We start from the raw sequence: 20,826 nt of genomic DNA, 5'->3' as shown, positions 1-20,826 counted from the left end.
CGGTTAAAGCGATAGAACACAGAATTGAAATGTCACTTTTTTAAAAGTTTTATTCGTATTCATTAATAACGTGTAAAAGAGTTATAATTAAAAATTTTTGAAAATACTTAATAATTGACTGCATTTTACATTGACTAAATCAATTTATTGAATATTCACTAATTATAACAACATTATTAAACTCTTGTAAAATTTTTCTACATCAAAACATTAAGCAGTTTAAAAAGAATTTGAAAAAAGTAAAAAGAATAATTACAAATTGTTTCTCTTGTGCCTTTTGCATACATCTTCAGAAAATTATAAAATTCTATTTATAGACAAAGATATCTCTTCTCAATAGAAACGTCTGTTCCAACATACGCAATTGTATATTTATTTTTTAATATAATTATTTAAATAAAAATAATTTTTTAAACAATCAAAAGACATTTTGCTTTTCAATTATTTTCGGTTCGTAGCTAACTTTTTGGCCTCTGGCTGTTTCCTGGCCATAAGTTTGTGTGGTTCCCTGTGTTCTTGAGGACGTGACCTTTTCCCATCCAAATTTCTACTGGTTACCGACCTGGTATGTTTTCTGCCCTGTTCTGGTCCTTGTTGCAATGCTTCATATCTGTCATTTTTTATTGTCGGCAGACCGTAATTGTGTGAACTTCCGAATCTGTTGTGTGAACTTCTTGAACGTCTGTTGTTTTGCGGGAACTCTACTGAGATGGTTTGGCTGCTATGCCTTGATTATCTTCTCCTGGCCTCATGGGTGTTTCTATGATTAGTGTAAATACTGTATTTTACCGATTTCTGGGTGCTGTTAATTGTTGAATCGGGATATATTTTTGGTCAGTATCAAGTCAGTCAAACGATTGTGTTTGCAGGGGGTGCACTTTTTGTTCCAGCACACCCAGCCTTTCTTGTAAGCTGTACACTTCCAATGAAATATACACAGGCATATTTTTTTGGCCAATTGCATTATTCCATTGCAAACAGAAACATCCACAAACATGGCGAGTTCACTATCAAAAGTGAACACCATTTTTGTTTTTTATTTTCAAAACAAAGAGAAAAAACAATCTCCACCTATTAATTGGGCTTCCTACAATTCTTCCTGATCTCACCACGCGACCCGGTAAGCGGCTTGATATCTCCCATCTTGATAATTGCAGTGACGAAGTCGGAATTGAATGCCTTCGTGCTGCTACCGTATTTTTTAACCAAGGAATCGGTGGATCCGCCATTGAACAATACTTGGTCTGAATGGAGCAGGCCCTGTTTGTTCATGAGGTTCTGGAAGTATTTTTTGTCAAAACAATCAGGAGTTCGAACGTCTAGAGGTGCTAGATTGTCGTCCCCTGAGCCACTAGCACTCGGGCAGTTTCTTCGCCTAGTCTCTGCGAATGAACTATCAATGTTCGCCTCATTGTATATGCGACTTCTGAAAACTGTGCACCTAGCCTTCCCAATTGTATGAGCCCCTATACCAACATGAAGCTATTTTTGTTAACCTAGAGATCCTAATTAAAGCCAAGAAAGAAACAAGAGATCATACCAGATAATGCAACCATGTCCTTGGCTGAAAGACCTTGAACTCTGAATGAGGAGATGAGTGCGCTTAGATTAGAAGTAGGAGAAGGGATGAAACCACCATTCTTGGCAGCAGTAAAGTTGGCTGTCTTTGAATCCCGTCTTCCTAGTTTAACCTCCCAGCCTGGCCCTCCAAGCTGCAGCATAATTGATTGCTTTAAGTCATTCAAGTTATCTATTAGGGCAGTCGGTACAACAAATTTTCAAGGATTTTAGGTAACTAATATTCAAAGATAGTTCAATCTATTGAAGGGAATTTAATTATTTGGACCTTTTCCATTTTACTTACAAGAACAACAGAGTCCCGAGCTGCAATGGCTAAGATATCAGCACAGGAAACTATACCAGGGCAAACTTTCTCCACCTCGGACTTGATGTCATCAACAACATGAAATCCTCTCACGGAATTATTATTGGGAGCTGCGGTTTTCTCCCCTATGAAAGAAGAAGTATCATCTAGGAGTATTGACCCATCACAGCCCTATCATCAAAACATTAAATAATAACCACATGAATGTATACAATTCAAGATTTCTTTTTCTGTAAACAAGCTGAAGCTTAATGAATGGAAGCTTCTGCCCATATGTGCCTTACAGTTTCCACGGCTCATTAGTTGTTGGGTCTATAAGAGGATTTCTAGTTTTATTTTAGAGAATATATTCATTTGTTTAGATAATTGAAGCAGTTTGCAACTTATTGGTAATTGCAATATTCTTTGATTCCTACTAATTAAGTTATATGTTTACATAGCAATGGACGGTTCATGCAGCTGAATAACGATATAAAGTAAAAGAAGAAGAAGCACATGTATGCCACAGTTACATGCATACAACACGGTAATACAATAGCAGCAACTGTAGACAAATCTATTGCAGAAAGACACGCAAGAGAAGAAATTACATTGACAAAACAGTCATGAAAGAACAATCGGACGAGAGAAGCTCCCATCCGGGGCTCCTTCGACACTGCAGACTTGACTACAGAATTAACGGCAAAGAAGACTTTTGGACAGGATTTAGAATAGAAATTTGTGGTGAGGTAATGCGCGGAAGTGCTCCTCATGAAAAGCACAAGAACCGACATGACAATGACCGCGGAGAAAAGAGAGCAAGAGGAAGCCATTTTTTTTTTCTTTGAATAATTGACGATATTAGCAGGGAAAAAACACGTGTAGAGGAGCGTGTTGCAGAAACATACCGGTGGCTCAAGGGTTATACATAGGGCAAAAACAGGGCCTTTGGCCTAGGGCAGGTGACCTAATCAGTAAGACTGATTCATGCACATGGCTCGGAATATTCATGTATTGATTTAAGGACATGGGTCAGCATTTGTTTAAGACTTTAACTGTTGATAAGGATACTCCTACAGGGCTGTGTTTCAATATTTCTTTCTTCATTTTTTTTAACAAAGTAATCAGTGAACCTCAACAGAAGTTTCAACTATTAACAACTTAAGTCCTATGTGCTAACCATATTTTTAGGAAATTGACCTTGAACCATTTGCTTGGGGCCTTGCTACCTAACTTAAATCTTCACAATTCTTTGGTTTGATTCTATTTACAAAATAAACAAGGAAATCTAAACACCAGATGCAATGTGTGGTTTGATAAGCTAATGGATGACATGGTGTAAGAGATGAGAGGGGAAACCGTTGAATTCCTAATTGAGGTCGATATCAACCCACTCAGGGTTTCCCCTTTCTGTCTGAGTGTTAACCAGCTCTATGCCGAGCTGACCTTTGTCTCCTGCGCCAAATACGTAAAGCTTCCCTGATTCAGTGAGTGCAAATGTATGGGCGCTCCAATATGTTGACTTTGTACGACTGATCTGTACCGCCCGTTCATTCACTTGCTTCAATGACGTCACCAGTTCTGGGCTCATCACGTTAGCATGTCTAGAGTGGTGGTGGTGGACGTGGAAGATTTCAAAGCTAGGGGGTCCACAGGTACGGTAGGCCGATTAGCCAGCCAAAAATTCAAGAGCTAGCAATTGACAATGACTATTCAGTAGCTAAGCCTGCAGCTATGCAATAAAGTATTGATGATTCATTCGTAAGTTCAGTTCGTGTTTTAATCTTTCTCTTGGATCGAGTATGACGCAAACACCTCAAGAGCTAGATAATTAAGAAACAAATTGACTACTTAATGAGTAGTTAATTTTATCATATACATCTTTCCATCCTGTACTCAGCTAGATGGGGCAGCACTGCCCCACTCAGACTGACACACACAACTCTAAATAGTGCTAACAGTAATAGACTCGAGTTTCGGCCTTAACTCGTGAACAGTAAGAACTTTAAACTGAAGTGAAGTGAGCCGCTGTTTCCAGTTCTTGCACAAACTTGTGTTTAAGATTTGTCCCTTTTGGAACTCAAGCATCAACATGCATATGACATCATTTTTAATCTAAATAAAAAGGGCGAATAATTTGTCATTGCGAATACAATCTCACAGGTTTTTTTTTTTGGGTTTTATCAGAAACGGTAGAAAGTACAGTTTTTCTTTGTAACTGTCTTACCATATCAGCAAGCGAACAGGCTAGTCCTCCAATTATTGGAAATTTGAGCCAAAAGCAAAAGAACACTTGGAATTTCTAAACCAAAGAGATAAATTAATTAATTGGGCCTCCTGCAATTCTTCCTGATTTCACCACTTGATCCGGTTAGTGGCGAAATATCTCCCATCTTTATCATGGCAGTAACGAAGTCGGAATAGAATGTCTTGGTGCGGCTGCTGTATGTTTTAACCAATGAATCCGTGGATCCGCCATTGAAGAGTATCTGGTCTGAGTGGAGCAGACCCTTTTGGTTCAAGAGGTTTTGGAAGTAGTTTGTGTCAAAGGAATCTGGGGTCCCGACGTCCAGAGGTGCAAGATTGTTGTCTCCTGAGCCGCTGGTTCTTGGACAGCTACTTCGCCTTGCCATTGCAAATGAACTATCGATGTTCGTCTCATTGTATATGCGTGCTCTGAAAAGTATGCACCTTGCCTTCCCAATTGTGTGTGCCCCTGGCAGCATGAAGCGATTTAACTTAAGGCAGCAAACAGAAAAAGAACATAAGAGAGATAAATCGAACTAGATACTAGGTTGAAATAAAATGGTTTTGTACCAGATAATGCAACCATGTCCTTGGCAGAAAGACCTCTGGCTTGGAATCTATTGATGAGTTGGCTAAGGGTAGAAGTAGGAGGTGGGATGACACCACTATTAGCAGCAGAGAAGCTGGCGGTCTTTGAATCCCTTCTTCCAAGCTTAACATCCCAGTCAGGTCCTCCAAGCTACAACAATCAAATTCAAATTTTTCTTGTGAAAAATCATACTTTTTTTCTGGGCACAGCAGATTTTTCTATGATTAGTTGACTGATGATAGTATTCAAAACAAAAGTGAATGTATGTTGGACTCTTAATTCAGTTTACTTACAATAACAACAGAGTCCCGAGCTGCAATGGCTACGATATCAGCACAGGAAACTACACCAGGACAAACTTTCTCCACCTTGGCCTTAATGTCATCAACAACATTAAACCCTCTAACGGAATTATTATTAGGACCCGCAGTTTTCTCCCCTTTGAAAGAAGAAGTATCGTCCAGGAGTATTGACCCATCACAGCCCTGCCATTAAACATCAGATATGAATAAATTAATACAAATAACAATTAAGATTTTCATTATAGTCATTGCTTTCTCTGCAAATCGTCTCCCCTTTTTGAGTGTGTATTTCAATATTGATTCAGGCTTAATCTTAAATGACTTAATTTGCCATGACATTTCCTGATACGATAACTTGTAGTTGTAGGGTCCAAGAATATATTCTCTTTTATCAGTAGAAGCGCGTGCATGGAACAAAAGATGTTTAGATCCGCAAAGAATCATTCCAGCCAATGTTCCAACGTCAATCTTCCGTTTAATAAAAGTTCTTTTTATTGATTATATTAAAAATATGTATGGGGTTAAACTTTTGACTTTATAATTTCGACTTGAAAGTCCACTATTAAATTGCAAGAAAAAAATGAAGTACTTTTAAGTCTAGTTGACCAAGAATTAACACTAAGTAGACAAGCAACAAAATTAGTGTCTCTCATGACAAAAAAACATTTAACATAAACTTGAACTAGCTAGTCTGGAAATGAAAACAAAATGCAGCCTGCACGTTTACCACATTGATCATGCAAGTAATACAGACGATAAAGGTGCAGGTGTATAAAGCTAGAGAGGCAGGGGAAATTACATTGACAAAACAGTCATGGAAGAACAAGCGAACGAGAGAAGCACCCATGCGGCGCTCTTTCGACACTGCAGATTGAACTGCAGACTTAACCGTGGAGAAGACCTTTGGACAGGATTTAGAGTAGAAATTTGTGGAGAGCTGAGCAGAAGTACTACTGCTCCTCATGATCAAAAGCACAAGAACAAACATGAAAACGACACTAAAAGAAGGAGGAGGAGAAGCTCCCATTTTCTGAATATATATTATATTTGATAAAAGCAGAAGAAGGTAAAAAAGGTGCAGAGGAGTTCGGGTGTTTAGAGAATGCACGGTGGTAGTATTAGCTACTGGGGTTATGTATATATATAGGCCAAAACACAGGCCTCGGTCTGGCACGTGACACCAGCTGGTCACCTAACCTGTAAGACTAGGAGCATGCATGACTTTGGTATTTCAACGTCAGGAATTTAGGACATGGTCAGAAAAAAATTAAGACCTTGATTGATAAAGCTAACAGCGCACATCAAAAAGCATATGCCCCAAATTACTAATTCATGAGACCCACTTATCCAAGAGTTGGTATGGTGAGGATCCAATTTTCAAATACGTTGGGGTCCATTGTGACATAAACGCCTTTTAAATATTCTCTTTTGTTGAAGGCGCCATGCAAGATTAGGCAAGGAAACCACCCACAAAATGTTCTTATCTAGCCAGCTAATCCTTGGCTTTATGATTAATGTTGTCGATTCACTCAGATGTTTAACGTTCTGTTTTTTATCTATTCCACTTGAGAGTTGATGTTGAAAAGGGCTGCGAAGATATCTGATAGTTCATCGAACATTGAATCTGTTAGTTAACGGATTTTGATATTGATTATGGAAGCTTAAACAGTGATTTGCGGTCTCAATGTGTAAGATGGCGAAGTTGGGTCATTTTGGCAGGAAAGAATGTCTTGCTTATACCTTTTGTACTTCAGCAGCAACAGGGCAACAACTTCCCTTGAAAAATAGAAACTATGACATTAACAGTCTTTTTTACTGGTTATTTCCAAGCTGAAAATCCTTCATCTAACTCAATTCCATTATTAATCCCACTTGCTGTTCTGCTTACCAAACCAAAACCTACTCAAACGAGTTGACTTATCACTAGATTCAGAAAGGACGACCAAGAGAACAGAAATCAAATTAAGATTATCATGCTGAATCTACTTTTTAACACCATCATTAAATTAATAGCAGCTTCTGATCCCCAACTTGAGCTCTTGATCTCTGTCCGTTTTCTCTTATTGGTTAATTTCATACGAGTCATTGTATACCTTTGTATATATTCCCAAATGAACTTGCATGATTTTCTCTGTCAGTGTCGTGAATCATTGCAAGCAGAAGTTTTCCAGCTGGCTTCTCTTTACTCTTCACTTTTGTCGTTTGTGGGTCAAATTCTGTTGTCACATAAGTAAACTGGATTCCCTGTTAACAAAGTTGCCCTTCACATTTTTTGCTAAATTTCAAACATGTATATGCCCCACAAATTTTAATGCAACTTAAACTCTTTCCTACATTATGAAGGCCAAGTCCTTTATGATTAAAGTTCCCTAGGTTTGATTCGCAGAAAAGACGCTTTTCTTTCCCTGTTTAAAGTCTCAGACATCAATGTCATCCTATTTCTGGCTGATCTTCTTTCCTCCATGGCTGCCGCCCTGGCTTTAATTGCCTGGAAAACTAAAACTGTTGGAGTTACAAGGAGAAGTTCAAATTGGAAACTTGGATTGTACACCTGTCTTCTTTGTATTAAACAAAACAAAAATACTTTAGGACTCTACATCGATCCTATCTATATAGTTTCTAAAAAAAAAACATTAATTAATCTTTCCGATTTTAGTTAATTAGTTTGAGCATTATCTGATTTATAATTAGTTATGTAACAGGTGAGGGAAAATGTGATCATCACGCTATTTCTTTTTAGTCAAGTGTGATGCCCTTCCAAGGTGGGAGTCTCTCTGCTGGATTTCATTGAAAGTAAGTATAGAAATATTCGACCAAAATTTGACTTTAAACAAAGTGTTGTGTAATGCAATCCTTACTAGCATTCACCAACAAAATGTTTCTGCCGAAAAATGCCTACCCATTTCAGGTGCTTCAGAAAGAATCCTACTTCCTTCTCTATTATTGTTTCTAACCTTCTACTTGCTCTTTAATTAGTTATCTCGCCATTGGAATTGGCTAGAATTGATTAGCTCTTAAATTAGAGAAGAATGAAAACAATCGCATTAATTAGGATTGTCTAATCATTTTAATGAGAAAAGATTTCAAATTTTCAAGAGATTAATATAGAAAGAGAATCGACAAAAACATTAATTATTTGCTAGCACGTTCTCTTTCTCTCAATCCATACCCATATATATATATATATATATATATATATAGCTCTTAATTTGTTTTCGAGATCACAGCAAAGGCTTGAATAGAACACTTTTTTTTGTTGTTATTGCCAAATGCATAGTCCTTAACTATGCCCTTCTCATTTTCCATCCATTCAAGGTTCCCAACAGCAAATTGACTGTCGTTTACATTTTGACAAGGAAGTTCCCAGGTCACCATCAGAATAAGATGCATGCACGAATAATTTAATTGCTGAGATAAACTACACACAGTACGTATTCTATATTCCAGTTATATCAAATCAAAGTATATAGTATATCCCATCTCTCTCTCTATATATACTTTTAAATTGCTTCATTTTCTTACACAATTAATTAACTTGTAAAAGTAGATAATAACCTTCAAATTGCTTGTTGTTGCAATGATGCAGGCCATTGGGTGACAGAATCTAAATTTGGACAAAGATAAGGTAAGAAATTAAAATAAGGACAATATAATAAGGGAAAAAAGAGTAATCTAACTGATGATAAGATGAGAAGCTTACTTGCAAATTAGGGTCGTTGCTGGAAAATTTTGGTATTGAAAGGGAATACTACCTAAATTTATGTAGTTTTTCCCAAGGTGAGTTATTGCAGCTATATATAAAATAAAAAATTAGTGACACGGACTTCAAATTTGAGCAGACATGTCTGCTTAAGATTCAAATGTACAACAATACTACAGTTGAATCCATCTGCATGCCATTTGGTCCACACATATCTGATGGTAATCTATCCAACTGTCTCTTTCGGGAGGGAGAGCATGCGGTGGTAGTACGCGGCTTGGATTGGATTCCTGACTTTTCCGGGGATTCCAGAAGGGTAGAAAGCCATGTCCCTGTTGAGTAATGGGACCCTTGAGCTATGAATACACTGTTTCTGGTTTAATATTATTTAATTCCAAGGACAAAGTCACAAGCTATCTCAATACCAATCATGAGTTGCATGGCATTGCTGCTTTCCTTTTTTTATAGTTTTATCCAGTTTCTTCCTCTTGATTTCGACGTGACACATTACGTGAAGGTTTTAAATTCAAATTTTGGTATTTTCTTATAAAGAATTTTTTATTTTTTTGATTATAAAGTTGGTTTGATTGTTGAACAATAATACCTCGTCAGAAGGAAATTTGTGATGCCATTGATACTACTTTTTCTTCATTTCTTGCAGTAATTTGACTCAGACAGTAATTTTGATTTTTTTTTCTGACGTAGTAAGTAAAAGTTAATAAGTTAGTGCTTTTAGCGTTTGGAAAATATCCCGCCGACATACGACAAATTTTCAGATTAGCAAGTTTTAATTCATTGACTCGGAAACATTTTATATTTATTTGCACATCACGTTGAAAAGATTTACGAGAAAATATAAAAATTATAAGATGCTATTTTATATGAAAAAAGTAAGAGCACGCGCCTTCTTTTATAATATATTTAATTAAATTATATTATAATATTTATTTTATAACAAATTACTATAATATAAAATTACAATACAATCACATTACAGTCGAGAGATGTAATGTGATTACAATCTAAAATCAATGTTATCATATTACATTGCACTCTACAATGTTATTAAAGATATTTTTACCTTTCAACTTTATTAATTTATTAAAAATATTTTATAATATTATAATTAAAATAAAAAATATAAATATAAATATATAATATAAAAAATAAAATAAAATATAAAAAATAAAAATTTATATAATATAAGTAAAAGAAATTAAAATAAAATATATAATATAAAAATTATATTAACAAATGAAAATAAAATATATAATATTATAATAAAAAATAAAAATAAAATATATGACATTAAAAATATATTTAAGAGATGATATTATATAAAAATTAACAATAAAAAATACAAATATGTTAAACTTATATTTTAATAAATAAGAGTAATTTTAAAAGTTAATTTTACATTCTCAGTAAAATACTTATAAATCAAATTTCGTAATATTATCTTTTTTACATTTTAATCATTATTTATTTGTATATCAAACACTATAATATTATTTTTCTTACAAATATATTACTTATAATTATATTACTTATAATTACATTATCTGCAATCACGTTACTTTGTAAAGTATCAAACTTCACTTAATAATAAATTAAAATGAGTTTGGGCTTGGACTGGATTTTCAGGATCCTTTGTAGGACTAAGTACAGTGAAGGTATTAAGCCCAATCTTCAATCCAGCCCGGGCCCAAAGAAGCAGAGACAAAGATTTGGCAGTCGACAGAACAAACAACACAGGCAGAAGAAAGAAACACGAGAAAAGCAAACTCACCAACTCAGTCAGAGCCAATGTACTCAACGCAGCTTCCACAGGCTCGTGGCGGCGTGCTGTCATCATCCGAGATACACAAATCCCAATCCCTGTCAGGAGACCTTGAATCCTGTCTGCTCCAAATCTACCACCATCACCACCAAAACTCCCTGAAGCTCCGGGATCAGACTGGTCGGTTTCTTTTCTCACTTCTTATCCCCTGTTTTGGCTACTTTCCCCACGATATTAAGAATTGAAGAACTTGTTCATTGTATTTAATTGATTAAAGGGATTGGGGTTGATTGGAACAGAGAAAGCGAAGAAAGATGCAATTAAGAAGGCGGGGAGGGTGTCGGATTTGTTGGTGGATGCTGTGAATGGAGGGGTACAAGAGTCCTTCATGAACGAGAAGCGAATTGAGCTGGAGATTCGAGCATTGGCTGCAACCGTTGGTCGCTTCATGAAGCAGACTGATCAATGGCTCGCTGCTAGTCACGCTATTAACACCGCTGTTAAGGTTTACCATGTTTCCCTTTCCCTGATCTGATTATTGTATTTTGATTGTCCTTTACCCTCAAATGCAATTCCTGGAGTCCTGGAGGACTTTTTGTTTGTTGCCATGTTTTTGATTAGCTGAAAATGGCAATTTGGCATGTTCCATGTTTGTTTCAGGAAATTGGGGACTTTGAGAACTGGATGAAGAGCATGGATTTTGATTGTAAGAGCATCAACACAGCAATCCGCAACATCCACCAACAATGACATGATCATTTGATTTCTTGAGTTACTGTCAATCAAATCCAAATTTGGTATGTCACATTCACAATTGGCAATGGTTATCTGATGTACCCCATTTTGTAATAGTTTAAGAGATCTCATTAATGCAAGCTTGATATCAACTATTCCTTGCAGAATTGTAGAGTTTTGTAATTTTTTCAATGAAATTTGTGGGTTTTAATTACTGAAATTTTAGTTAACGTAATTTATATCAATCCGAGGTTAGTCCCATCATCTTTTTCAAGTTATTTTACTAAAATTTAATGACAAAGCACATTGTGTATATATCATTAACAAAATCACTCCAAATAGACAAAAAGACATGAATATAGTGATGAATCAATGGAGAGATTATGAAGTTGGTGTATAGATGAGAAAGATTAATTTATTAATATTTGTCTGATAATGTTTGAGATCGAACCAAAGGCAGTTTGGTGATATAGTCTTTGTGATATACACTTAAAAAAGTGAAAAGAAAAAGAAAAAAATCACAACCCACAATTATCTAGTAGTAATAGCTATAAGCTGAAATTCGTAGGAGGAGAAGAAGAAGCTGATACAAATGCCCAACGTGCTTTTTTGATCAGTTCACCTTCCTGCAATTAGTGCGAATTTCCCCATTGGTTCCTGTCAACGGGCTAAGGTTCCCCATTTTCACCATAGCATCACCAAAATCCGCGTAAAAGGTGATGGGGTTGTTGCTGTACGTAGTGACCTGAGAGTCCACGGAGCCCCCGTTGAAGAGCTGTTGGTCTGAATGAAGCAGGCCCTTGTTGTTAACCAAGTTCTTGAAATAAGCATTGTCGAATACTACTGGGGAAGTAACATCCAGCGCAGAGAGGTTGTCACCGCCGCCTGCGCTCGGACAGTTTGATTGAACTGATTTCGCAAACGCTGAATCTATGTTGGTCTCATTGTAGATTCGGTTTCGAAACAGTAAACACCTGGCTTGGCCTGTGGTATGAGCTCCTGCTTCCGAAAGTTCCCAAATAAATCATGCAATAGTTTCTGATTAGAACAAGTGAAAAATCTACGCATGCGTTTGGATGAGATCATGTTCAATTATTTTAATCATGTAATCGGAGAAAGGTTTACCTGAGAGAGCAACCATTTCTTTTGCAGTGAACCCTTTGTTGGAGAATAATGATATAAGTTCGTCGAGGTTCATCAGTGGGGAAGCAAGGTCTGTATTCGCATTGCTGAAACTTGCTGTGGTCGAGTCTCTTCTGCCTAATTGAACAGTCCAAGATGGCCCGCCTAGCTGGTGAAAATCAAAAACAATATAAATTATTAGTAATCATATTCGTAGAACAAACTATTCTGTTCATCTCTTTCTCTGCCCTCTCCTTCAACTTACTGCAACGACAGAATCCCGGGCAGTGACGGCGAGAATATCAGCACAAGAAACAACACCAGGGCAGATGCTCTCTACTTGAGTTTTGATAGCATCGATCACTTCGAAACCTCTTAGGGAATTTGCATTAGGGCCTGCACTCTTCTCCCCGGTGAAATTGGAAGAGTCATCATCATCAAGCAGTACAGAAGCATCACAACCCTGTTAGAGACACATACAAATTCAGCATACAACAACTAAAAATTAGAATTTAGAGTAATAGTTTGTAATCTTGAATGAGTCTTTTCTACTTCTGCATGCATGCAGACTTTGTTCATGATTATCTTTTGTTCCTTAATATTATAAATATCGTTTCGAATTCACAGTAAATTTACTTTTCATCTCGAGTCAATCTTTTTATAATCTCTTTATTATAGTACTACGTTTTTACATAATGAAGTATCTATCCAACAAATTATAAATATAAACTTGCTTATAATTCAAAATGTGTGCATGAGAGAGAGGAAAGGGGAGAGAACATGCATTAACAAAACAGTCATGGAAATGGAGACGGAGCAAAGAAGCTCCCATGCGAGACTCCTTGGCTACTGCACTGTGTACTGCAGCTCTGATGACAGAGAGAGCTCTCGGGCATGTCTTCGCATAGTAGTTGGATGATAATTGTGCAGAGCACGACCCGGTAAAGATTAACATCACAAAGAACCAGAGACTAAAACAATGCGACTGAAACGCCATGACAAGAAAGGATAGAGAACTCAAATAGCTAACTGATGTAGAGAGCTTGTGTTTTCTGTATGACAGTGCTTGATATGCAAAGCTGAATATATAGAGAAGCACTTTGCAGGAATGTCAAATGTTTCACCATCTAATGTCAAAATCTGATTAAAATAAACAAGAACTAAAGGATATCGTGAACAAGATAGAGCCCTGAAAAGCGCTCATTAGCAGTGGAAATCCCACTTCCTCGATCAGAAATCATTTCAGTAAAGCGTACGCTCCACTTGCAATAATTGCTAGCTTCCGTAGCTACAAATCAAACCTAAGAAAAGTCCAAAATCAGTTAAAAATAAATCAGGGTCTATCATTTTTCTTATACTAAAAAAGTTGAAACTTCGATTAGGTGAGTAAATTACTTGTCTTGCATACAGGTTGATGGATACAAAATGTCGTTGAGAGCATGTACCAAAATAAAAATATACAATGCCAGGAAAGATGTACTAGTAATAATTAACTCCCTTCAGTCTTATCTCATCTGCATTGACTAATCCTTTGCAAACATTTTCCCTTCTTGGTTGCTGTTATTGGTGTGGTTGGGTGTGAACAAAATGTTCATCAGGAATCTACAAAAAGTCAAAGGCTGTCAGGCTGATGTTATGAGTTTGTTCTTAACTTAGTAAGTAGAATGGGATCTTCTGCAAATTCACCGAACTTTAGAATCTTCTGCACTTGGACCTTAAAGGTCTTTGACAGGGTTTGTCAAAGTATAAGAATGATCACTTGAAGGAAAAGAAAGACACGAGTCCAAAATCTTCATATTGAGCTTATCATAAAGAGAGATACAATCTTGATGCCCTAATCTTTACATTTCCCTCTGAATCTAGGTATGTTGACAATATGGAATGACTAATGTTTTGGCATGAGTCAAAGTAGAATACAAGAAAAACGTGGAATTTGCAGCCAAAATGGATGATTTTAATGGACTCTTTGAGCCTGTGTTTAGGAACCACGAGGAAAGGGAAGAAAAGTGAGAGGAGACACAGGAGAGTGGGTAAAAAGGAAAAGTTAGGTTCTGCTTCTTTGAATTACTTGTACAAAAAAGATATATGAATGGGATTAGTTAGTGCATTAATCAACATTGTTTGATTAATGAGTGAAGAACTAAAGAAACATTAGCTTAATGTATCATTTCTTTTCTATATACCTTTTACACGTCAACTTTTGATGGCTTTGTTGATTACTCTACTCTGGTAATATTTCACATATCAAAAGCCGTGGTACTCCTACACATTAAAAACTTTATTTTGGAAAAAGAATTTATATTTCTCTTGTTTGGGGCATACCTTGCTCCCCATGCAGTACAACTAGTTAGGGGGGAAAAAAAAAAATAGAGCAAAAAAGAAAGCAATCTAACAGTACTTCCATTGCTATTCAAGATCAAACAGCTTTATGACTAATCGTGATCCTACATTAAACTACTCTTCTTCCTCCTTTTAATTTTAAATGATAAAAGGCCCTTCAAAAATGAGCTGCCCAAACAGGCTCTACACCATTATTTTTATGGAAACATTCAGAACACAAACTTTTCTTCCTCTGCTCCAGCTGATAGCACTCCATCTCCCATCTCTTTTACAGCTGCTGCCACTGAATCACTTATGCCAAGCAGATACTGCAAACGGGATAATTTTTCAGGAGCAGGATTACTTTTTGCATATATACCAAAAATATCAGCTAGCTCCTCTGGCACCTCCCATGACAATGTCTCAGATGGCACAGCCTTGTCACAAGCTAGCATGTCGTTAAGTGAAGAAACCTGCAAAAGCAGCAACAAAGCATTTAGGACCTAGGCATTAATTGACCATATTACAAATGCAAGTTGCCAACAGACACTATTGACCATATGAACCAAGCTTCAAGGTCCCTTACCACTCCTTGACGATTTCTCTGCCTTAGCAGTGACACAGCTTGAATAAGTGAATTGGACAATCTAGTCCGTGCAAGATCATGAACAACCCCTTTTGCCTTCTGAGAATTAACCTTGAGATCTGTCGGGATTTTCTCATAGACTTCTTCCTCATCAAACTCTCCAGTGCCTGATGAGAAAATCTCATCTACAGTTTTTTTGAAGAGGTTTTCTCGCAAGCTCTCTGAGATCATGTTGTCTAAATCAACACCTGCTTCCTTGAGCTCTCTTATCTGCTTAATATTGAGTCTCCCTTGACCAATTGCTGTTTCAATGGCAGCTGCCATTTTGGTAGTTGTTATGCTCTTTATTACTTTTTGTGCATATGGTCCAGGCAAGCCAACATTCTTCTGCAGCTCATTGAGCTGCTCAACCCTAGCCTTTGTTAACTGTCCATCAGCTAAAATCACCTCAGCTTGCTGCCTAAAAGCCTGCTCTGCCAAACTCCGATGGACTTCCACTGTCTCCTTGGCCGTCAAACCAAGGATCCCACCAAGCTGATTTAGGAAAACATACTCTGAATCATCCTTTTTTGTAGTTATCTGAGCACCGAAAGGAATCCTTGTGACTTCTCCTGTCAGACAATATAGCAAGTATGTTTTGTAGAGATCCATACGGTCTCTTTCAGAGAGGTCATCTTTGAGAGTTATCTCTGTTTGGCCTGGCTTGCCCATCTTTGCAGTAAGTTCCTTGTTCGGTCTTATTTTCCTAAGTGTCTGAAGGGATTCCCATTCATCATCCTCATAAAGTTTTTCCACATCCTCTTTAACAGGCTCTTCTGTTGGAGTGTCAGAAGATTCTCCTTTAATGTCTGCCACCAATTCTGTGACAACTAAGGTGTTGAAAGCAATCATCTTCTTAAGTTCTTTTGCAGACTCCGTGCGATTCTCAGCTGATCGAGACCGTTTCACATAATTTAAGAAAATTTTACGGACCTGAGCATATAGCATGGAAACGATTTCATGCAGAGAGAAAGATGTTAACCTGAAACTGAATTGTAACCTATGAAAAATAACCATTGACACAAAGCAATTACAGTATACTCACGGCCTTGCTGGCAATAGACATAGCAGCTTCTCTTGTTAATCGCAAACCATGAGCGGCTTTCCTCACAGCTTTCCTAACATCAGCATCATAGCCATCAACACCAGCAGCAATTGCATCCTTCACAGCCTGAAGTGATAATTTATAATTGGGAAAAAGAAAAAAGGGGTCAGCAATAAGACACAGCTAACCACATCAACTATATTTTGGTTACCATAATCCATGTGAGATTTTTCATTGTCCCCACTTATGAACATTCAGGCCAAATTAGTTCTCACACAGCAAAATGATATAAAGGCAAAGGAGAAACCATTTTACCTTCTCAAACAAACTGCCACATATATCTGAGTGAGCTGCATCCACAGTTTGCTGAGGAATGCACAGCATCACTCGTACCTTTAGCAATGCAGCAACATCCTTTTCATCCAGCTCCCCATCAGCTACACATTGTTGAAGCTTTTTCCGGTAGATTTCTTGAAAAAAGAAAAAGACATATCAGACACTCCAAAATACATATTATGGTCGCTTTTCAGAAAAAAAATACATATTATGGTTAAAACCTGAAAATAATATCCTAAAAGGGAAGACCAAAAGTCTCAATCTTTTTCTTTTTCCCAGGCCTGCTTACATACCTTCATGGATCTCACTAGCCTTTTGTGGATCAAAGTGCAACTCTTCACAAAGATTTTGGAGGAAGGCTGCCTTGCTGTCTGCCATCTCTAGATCACCGCTCTGGAAAACCTCTGAAAGCCGTTTCTGATATACTTTTGATGTAACATCAAGTATGATAGCTTCAGCTTCTTTATTACCCAAACCAAGTATGTTCCTCAATTGACTCAATGCAGTAAGCTAGAAGTTGGAAAGAGAAAACAAAAGAAACAAGTATTAGACAACAATGTGTTGTGAATTACAAAGATAACACATCAAAACCAAGTAAACAAAGACAAAGAACAAAGAATAAAAAATTGCAGTAAGAAATGGTTTTACATTGACAAAAAGCTAGTTCTCTCTGTCGCTAGTGAGCAAAAAATAAGGCTCTTATCAGGAAGTTTATCCACTAATAAGTTTAAAGTTTTCATGCAGTCAAAATGCAAAAGTTGAGTCAACAAAAAGTCGACACGGGATTTAGTTTCCATAATATTAGCAGCTATATAGAGCACAATGGGAGAGAAGCCTCCTAGATTTGACACAGTTAGGTTAATCATGAGGTGGGAATGAAGAAGATCAAAGGGAGGCAACCAGTTCAATAGCAGGACAATAAACTAATAGTCTATATGTGGATCTTCATGGCAATTTGCTTTGATATGCTATGGAAATAGAGAAGCAAACATTTCAGAATTATATTCTTGAAATTTTAAAGATTGTCAGAACCTTCATTTGTTTCGGACTAGCAATAAATCAGAAAGACGAAGTTACAAAAACAACAATAACCTAGCTACTTCTACCGATAGAGTATTGACACCACAAAAGAAAAGCTTCAAGAAATTTCAAATGAAATAAACATTTATAGTAGAGTTTTCACACAACCTACTTGACATTTTCATTCCTTAACATAATATGGGCCATTTCAATTAGTCGAGGTTAAGAGCATTCACTTTTCTTCCATTAATAAGCTTAAAATGAGATAATAAAATCACTCTGGCTATATCATATAAGAATTTTTCTCCACGCATGCTAATGTTACTGCCAATAATAACAACTTAAAACAAAAATTAGACATAGTGCTTCAGCAAATGTAACAACTGCTTTAAGAAAGGGATTTGCTGATGTTCATCGGACCTCTAACCTATTAAGACCAACCATGAGCAAGTTGAACAGGAAGATAGAAAGAAGAAATTTAATTACCTTATTCTTTTCCATGCGACCACCAGATAAAGAATCTGTTACATAAGCTCTGTAAAGAAGCTTCAAGTCATCCATCTTTCTGTCACTATCATACTCACCACCTAAGCCAACAATAATTAATGCTAGTTAGTGATTTTAGTTTTGACATGCTAAAACTAAAGAGACTAGCATGCATGAGATCAAAGGACCAGGAAGCATACCAACTAGAGAGACAGGACCAACTCCACGGGCAAAATGATCTGCATCTGGATGGTTACTCAAAGAGGTAAGCAAATCATTGAATGCCAATATCTTATCAAGCTCTTCCACTGCTTGCTTGACTCCACCACTGAAAAACCTTATTTCATTAGTTGAGCCAATGTATGAAATGTAAAAATTTTATATATTTTATGGTATGGACAAAAGATTCATAATTAGAAGCTAATGCAAACATATATGAACACATTTAAACATCATCCCTAAGGAAAATTTTCTGATGCAAAAATATAAGCTGCATTAGTGTCTAGGAATTGCTAATCATACACAGTTCTTGTCCTAGACTTCAGTATGTTGAGTGCCACAGAAATATTTTCCTCCACCAGCTTTCTTTTGTGCTCCATCAATAGATCCTTAGCAAGCTACACATAGTAGAACTATCATATTAAGAAACAATTACAAACCAATTACACCAATGCCAAAAAGAGTGAAAAGTATACCTCATCAGAAAGTTTGTACTTAAGTTGCGCTTCTCTAAGGGAGACTAGCAGTTTCACATCAACATCTGAATATAAATATTTTAAACTCTATTAATAGGATTTAAGACATTGCACAAGAACATTAATCACACAAGCAGCTCAGTTTCTAAAATGTTATAAGATTCACTACAAAAAGGAACATCCATGTATTACCTCTTCCAACGGAACTTAACTTGGAAGCATACAACTGCTTGGCATTGTCACGGATAGCAATTTCAACCTGAATACATAAAAAGTATGTATTAGTAACTTATTATTAGGTTTTATGAAAAAGTATGAATTTATCATCATATTTTCAAAAGTTAAAATGGCAGGGCTGCATTCATGATGCCCAAATAGAGCAATATAAGTAAGTTCATACAGAGAGTATAACAAATTACTATCAATGAAGCCTAGCAAAATAATGGTGGACAAGTACCTGTGCATCGGTAACCTTAAAAACACGCTTCCAAGGCAAAAGGAAATTTGATGCATCTCCAAAAACTAAAGTTGAAACATAAATCAGCTTCTGAAATGCCTGCACTGGAGAGACATTAATGATGGTCAAGCTCCATATGTGGATTACATACTAAGTTTCTAATTCATAATTACAAACATGCATAAACACTACTGACTTACCCGTCTCTGCTCTAAATCACCATCGCGGTCTCCTGTCTCGAGCCTTTGCCTAAAGATTCGCCTACCAATCTAGAAACCAATATCAAAAGAACAATTTTCAAGAAAAATACATACACACAAACATATTCATAAAGGGAACAACACCAAGAGTACCTCCATATGCATGGAAGCTGCATCTGGGTCATCAATGCCTAATGCATTCTTGAAGCTGATTATAGTTTCAACTTCATCGCCTCTAAGGTCTTCACTTCCAGAGGGAAGGACAGAGGATGCAAACCTAAATAGAAAATTAAAGAGCATAAACTAAATTATAACCATAAACGATTCAAAACCAAGCCTCGCAATGACAAATTTTCTCCATGTTACAAGAAAACTAATTAAATCGCATTTAACTTACAGACTGTAAAGATCACAAAGCTCCAAGTTAAATGCGTCATCCTGCTTGCTCACTCCGTATCTGAATTATTTTAACATCAAAAGTTTGAATCTTTTCAAGGTAATCACAAAAAAATTTGGTACGCATAACCCAAACTTACTTTTGGGCAATGTTTTCAATATCTTCTTTCCTGACGGCCTCGGGGCCATCGCAGCCGGCTACATAATTATGCAAACTAACTGCCGCAACTTCCGGAACAGCTGCGTTCACAGCATAGGCAGCAGCTGCACCAACTGCACCGAGAATAGCTGCTCCACCTAACGCGGCATTCCGGTTCCCACCCAACCGGAGCCCGATACCGTATCCTGCAGCAAGAGCTCCAGCGAGGATGACAACAGAAGTCGCTACTCTGAGTGGCGGCGACAATTTTTCAACCACCGGTTGGATGCCGGTAAGCTCCTTCGGGCCTCCGAAAATGTCGGGGGCGGTCGGGGTGGTTGCCGTCGTTTCGGTCGATGAAGTGGACATAGGGGATTGGTCATCAGTGGAGATTGAGTTCCGGGGGAAGGAGACCCTGTAACGTCGTCGTCTGGGGAGGGAATTAGGGGTTAAACCGAAGGGAGGGAAGGAAACAAGAGGGCAAGGTCGAGAGGAAGGAGGGGCAGTGAGAAGAGAAGGATTCATGGCTCCCTCCACGCCAAGGAAGAAGAAGATTCTAGGTTGGGGTTGGAACGGAGGTTTGGGTGCGTGTGGGTGTGGGTGTGGGTGTGGGTGTGCGTGCGGGTGTGTTGGGGGCTTATAGGGTTTAACGAAATGGAGGAAGAGGATGGGGAGAAGGATAGAGTTTGACACACATGCGACAAACTTCGAACATGCCTTTAAAGAAGCTTCTTTAAACGAAAGCTTGTGATGGAAAGTTCCAACGACA

At 37.2% G+C, this 20,826-nt stretch overlaps 5 protein-coding genes across 5 annotated transcripts; 1 reads left to right on the top strand and 4 right to left on the bottom strand.

Moving 5' to 3' along the window:
- Positions 1-986: 986 nt before the first annotated feature.
- On the bottom strand, positions 987-2,697 carry LOC108663501 (peroxidase 4-like). Its single transcript, XM_018128450.2, has 4 exons — positions 2,476-2,697; positions 1,865-2,056; positions 1,541-1,712; positions 987-1,466 (listed from the first exon to the last, which is right to left on the bottom strand). The coding sequence occupies exons 1-4, from the start codon at positions 2,695-2,697 to the stop codon at positions 1,075-1,077; spliced, it is 978 nt and encodes a 325-aa protein (XP_017983939.2). The 3' UTR covers positions 987-1,074.
- Positions 2,698-4,000: 1,303 nt separating this feature from the next.
- LOC18591067 (peroxidase 4-like) lies at positions 4,001-6,119 on the bottom strand. Its single transcript, XM_018128342.2, has 4 exons — positions 5,802-6,119; positions 4,994-5,185; positions 4,682-4,850; positions 4,001-4,580 (listed from the first exon to the last, which is right to left on the bottom strand). The coding sequence occupies exons 1-4, from the start codon at positions 6,027-6,029 to the stop codon at positions 4,189-4,191; spliced, it is 981 nt and encodes a 326-aa protein (XP_017983831.2). The 5' UTR covers positions 6,030-6,119; the 3' UTR covers positions 4,001-4,188.
- A 4,324-nt stretch (positions 6,120-10,443) lies between these two features.
- BLOS1 (GCN5L1 family protein) lies at positions 10,444-11,384 on the top strand. Its single transcript, XM_007016981.3, has 3 exons — positions 10,444-10,662; positions 10,782-10,987; positions 11,143-11,384. Exons 1-3 carry the CDS (start codon positions 10,509-10,511, stop codon positions 11,230-11,232), a joined length of 450 nt encoding a protein of 149 aa, XP_007017043.3. The 5' UTR covers positions 10,444-10,508; the 3' UTR covers positions 11,233-11,384.
- A 293-nt stretch (positions 11,385-11,677) lies between these two features.
- LOC108663485 (cationic peroxidase 1-like) lies at positions 11,678-13,402 on the bottom strand. The gene is made up of 4 exons (XM_018127923.2): positions 13,124-13,402; positions 12,605-12,802; positions 12,343-12,508; positions 11,678-12,216 (listed from the first exon to the last, which is right to left on the bottom strand). Exons 1-4 carry the CDS (start codon positions 13,334-13,336, stop codon positions 11,831-11,833), a joined length of 963 nt encoding a protein of 320 aa, XP_017983412.1. The 5' UTR covers positions 13,337-13,402; the 3' UTR covers positions 11,678-11,830.
- Positions 13,403-14,616: 1,214 nt separating this feature from the next.
- On the bottom strand, positions 14,617-20,751 carry TIC110 (translocon at the inner envelope membrane of chloroplasts 110). Its single transcript, XM_018127922.2, has 15 exons — positions 20,059-20,751; positions 19,920-19,979; positions 19,676-19,799; positions 19,523-19,591; positions 19,323-19,421; positions 19,058-19,124; positions 18,866-18,930; positions 18,693-18,787; positions 18,371-18,498; positions 18,171-18,271; positions 16,958-17,174; positions 16,644-16,798; positions 16,329-16,454; positions 15,245-16,216; positions 14,617-15,131 (listed from the first exon to the last, which is right to left on the bottom strand). The coding sequence occupies exons 1-15, from the start codon at positions 20,580-20,582 to the stop codon at positions 14,889-14,891; spliced, it is 3,045 nt and encodes a 1,014-aa protein (XP_017983411.2). The 5' UTR covers positions 20,583-20,751; the 3' UTR covers positions 14,617-14,888.
- Between the last annotated feature and the right edge of the window lie 75 nt (positions 20,752-20,826).

This window comes from Theobroma cacao, chromosome 9 (assembly GCF_053813885.1).
Source record: "Theobroma cacao isolate CCN51 chromosome 9, ASM5381388v1, whole genome shotgun sequence".
Taxonomy (NCBI): domain Eukaryota; kingdom Viridiplantae; phylum Streptophyta; class Magnoliopsida; order Malvales; family Malvaceae; genus Theobroma; species Theobroma cacao.
The sequence above is the reverse complement of the archived record's forward strand: the minus strand, read 5'-3'. Positions and strand labels throughout refer to the sequence as shown.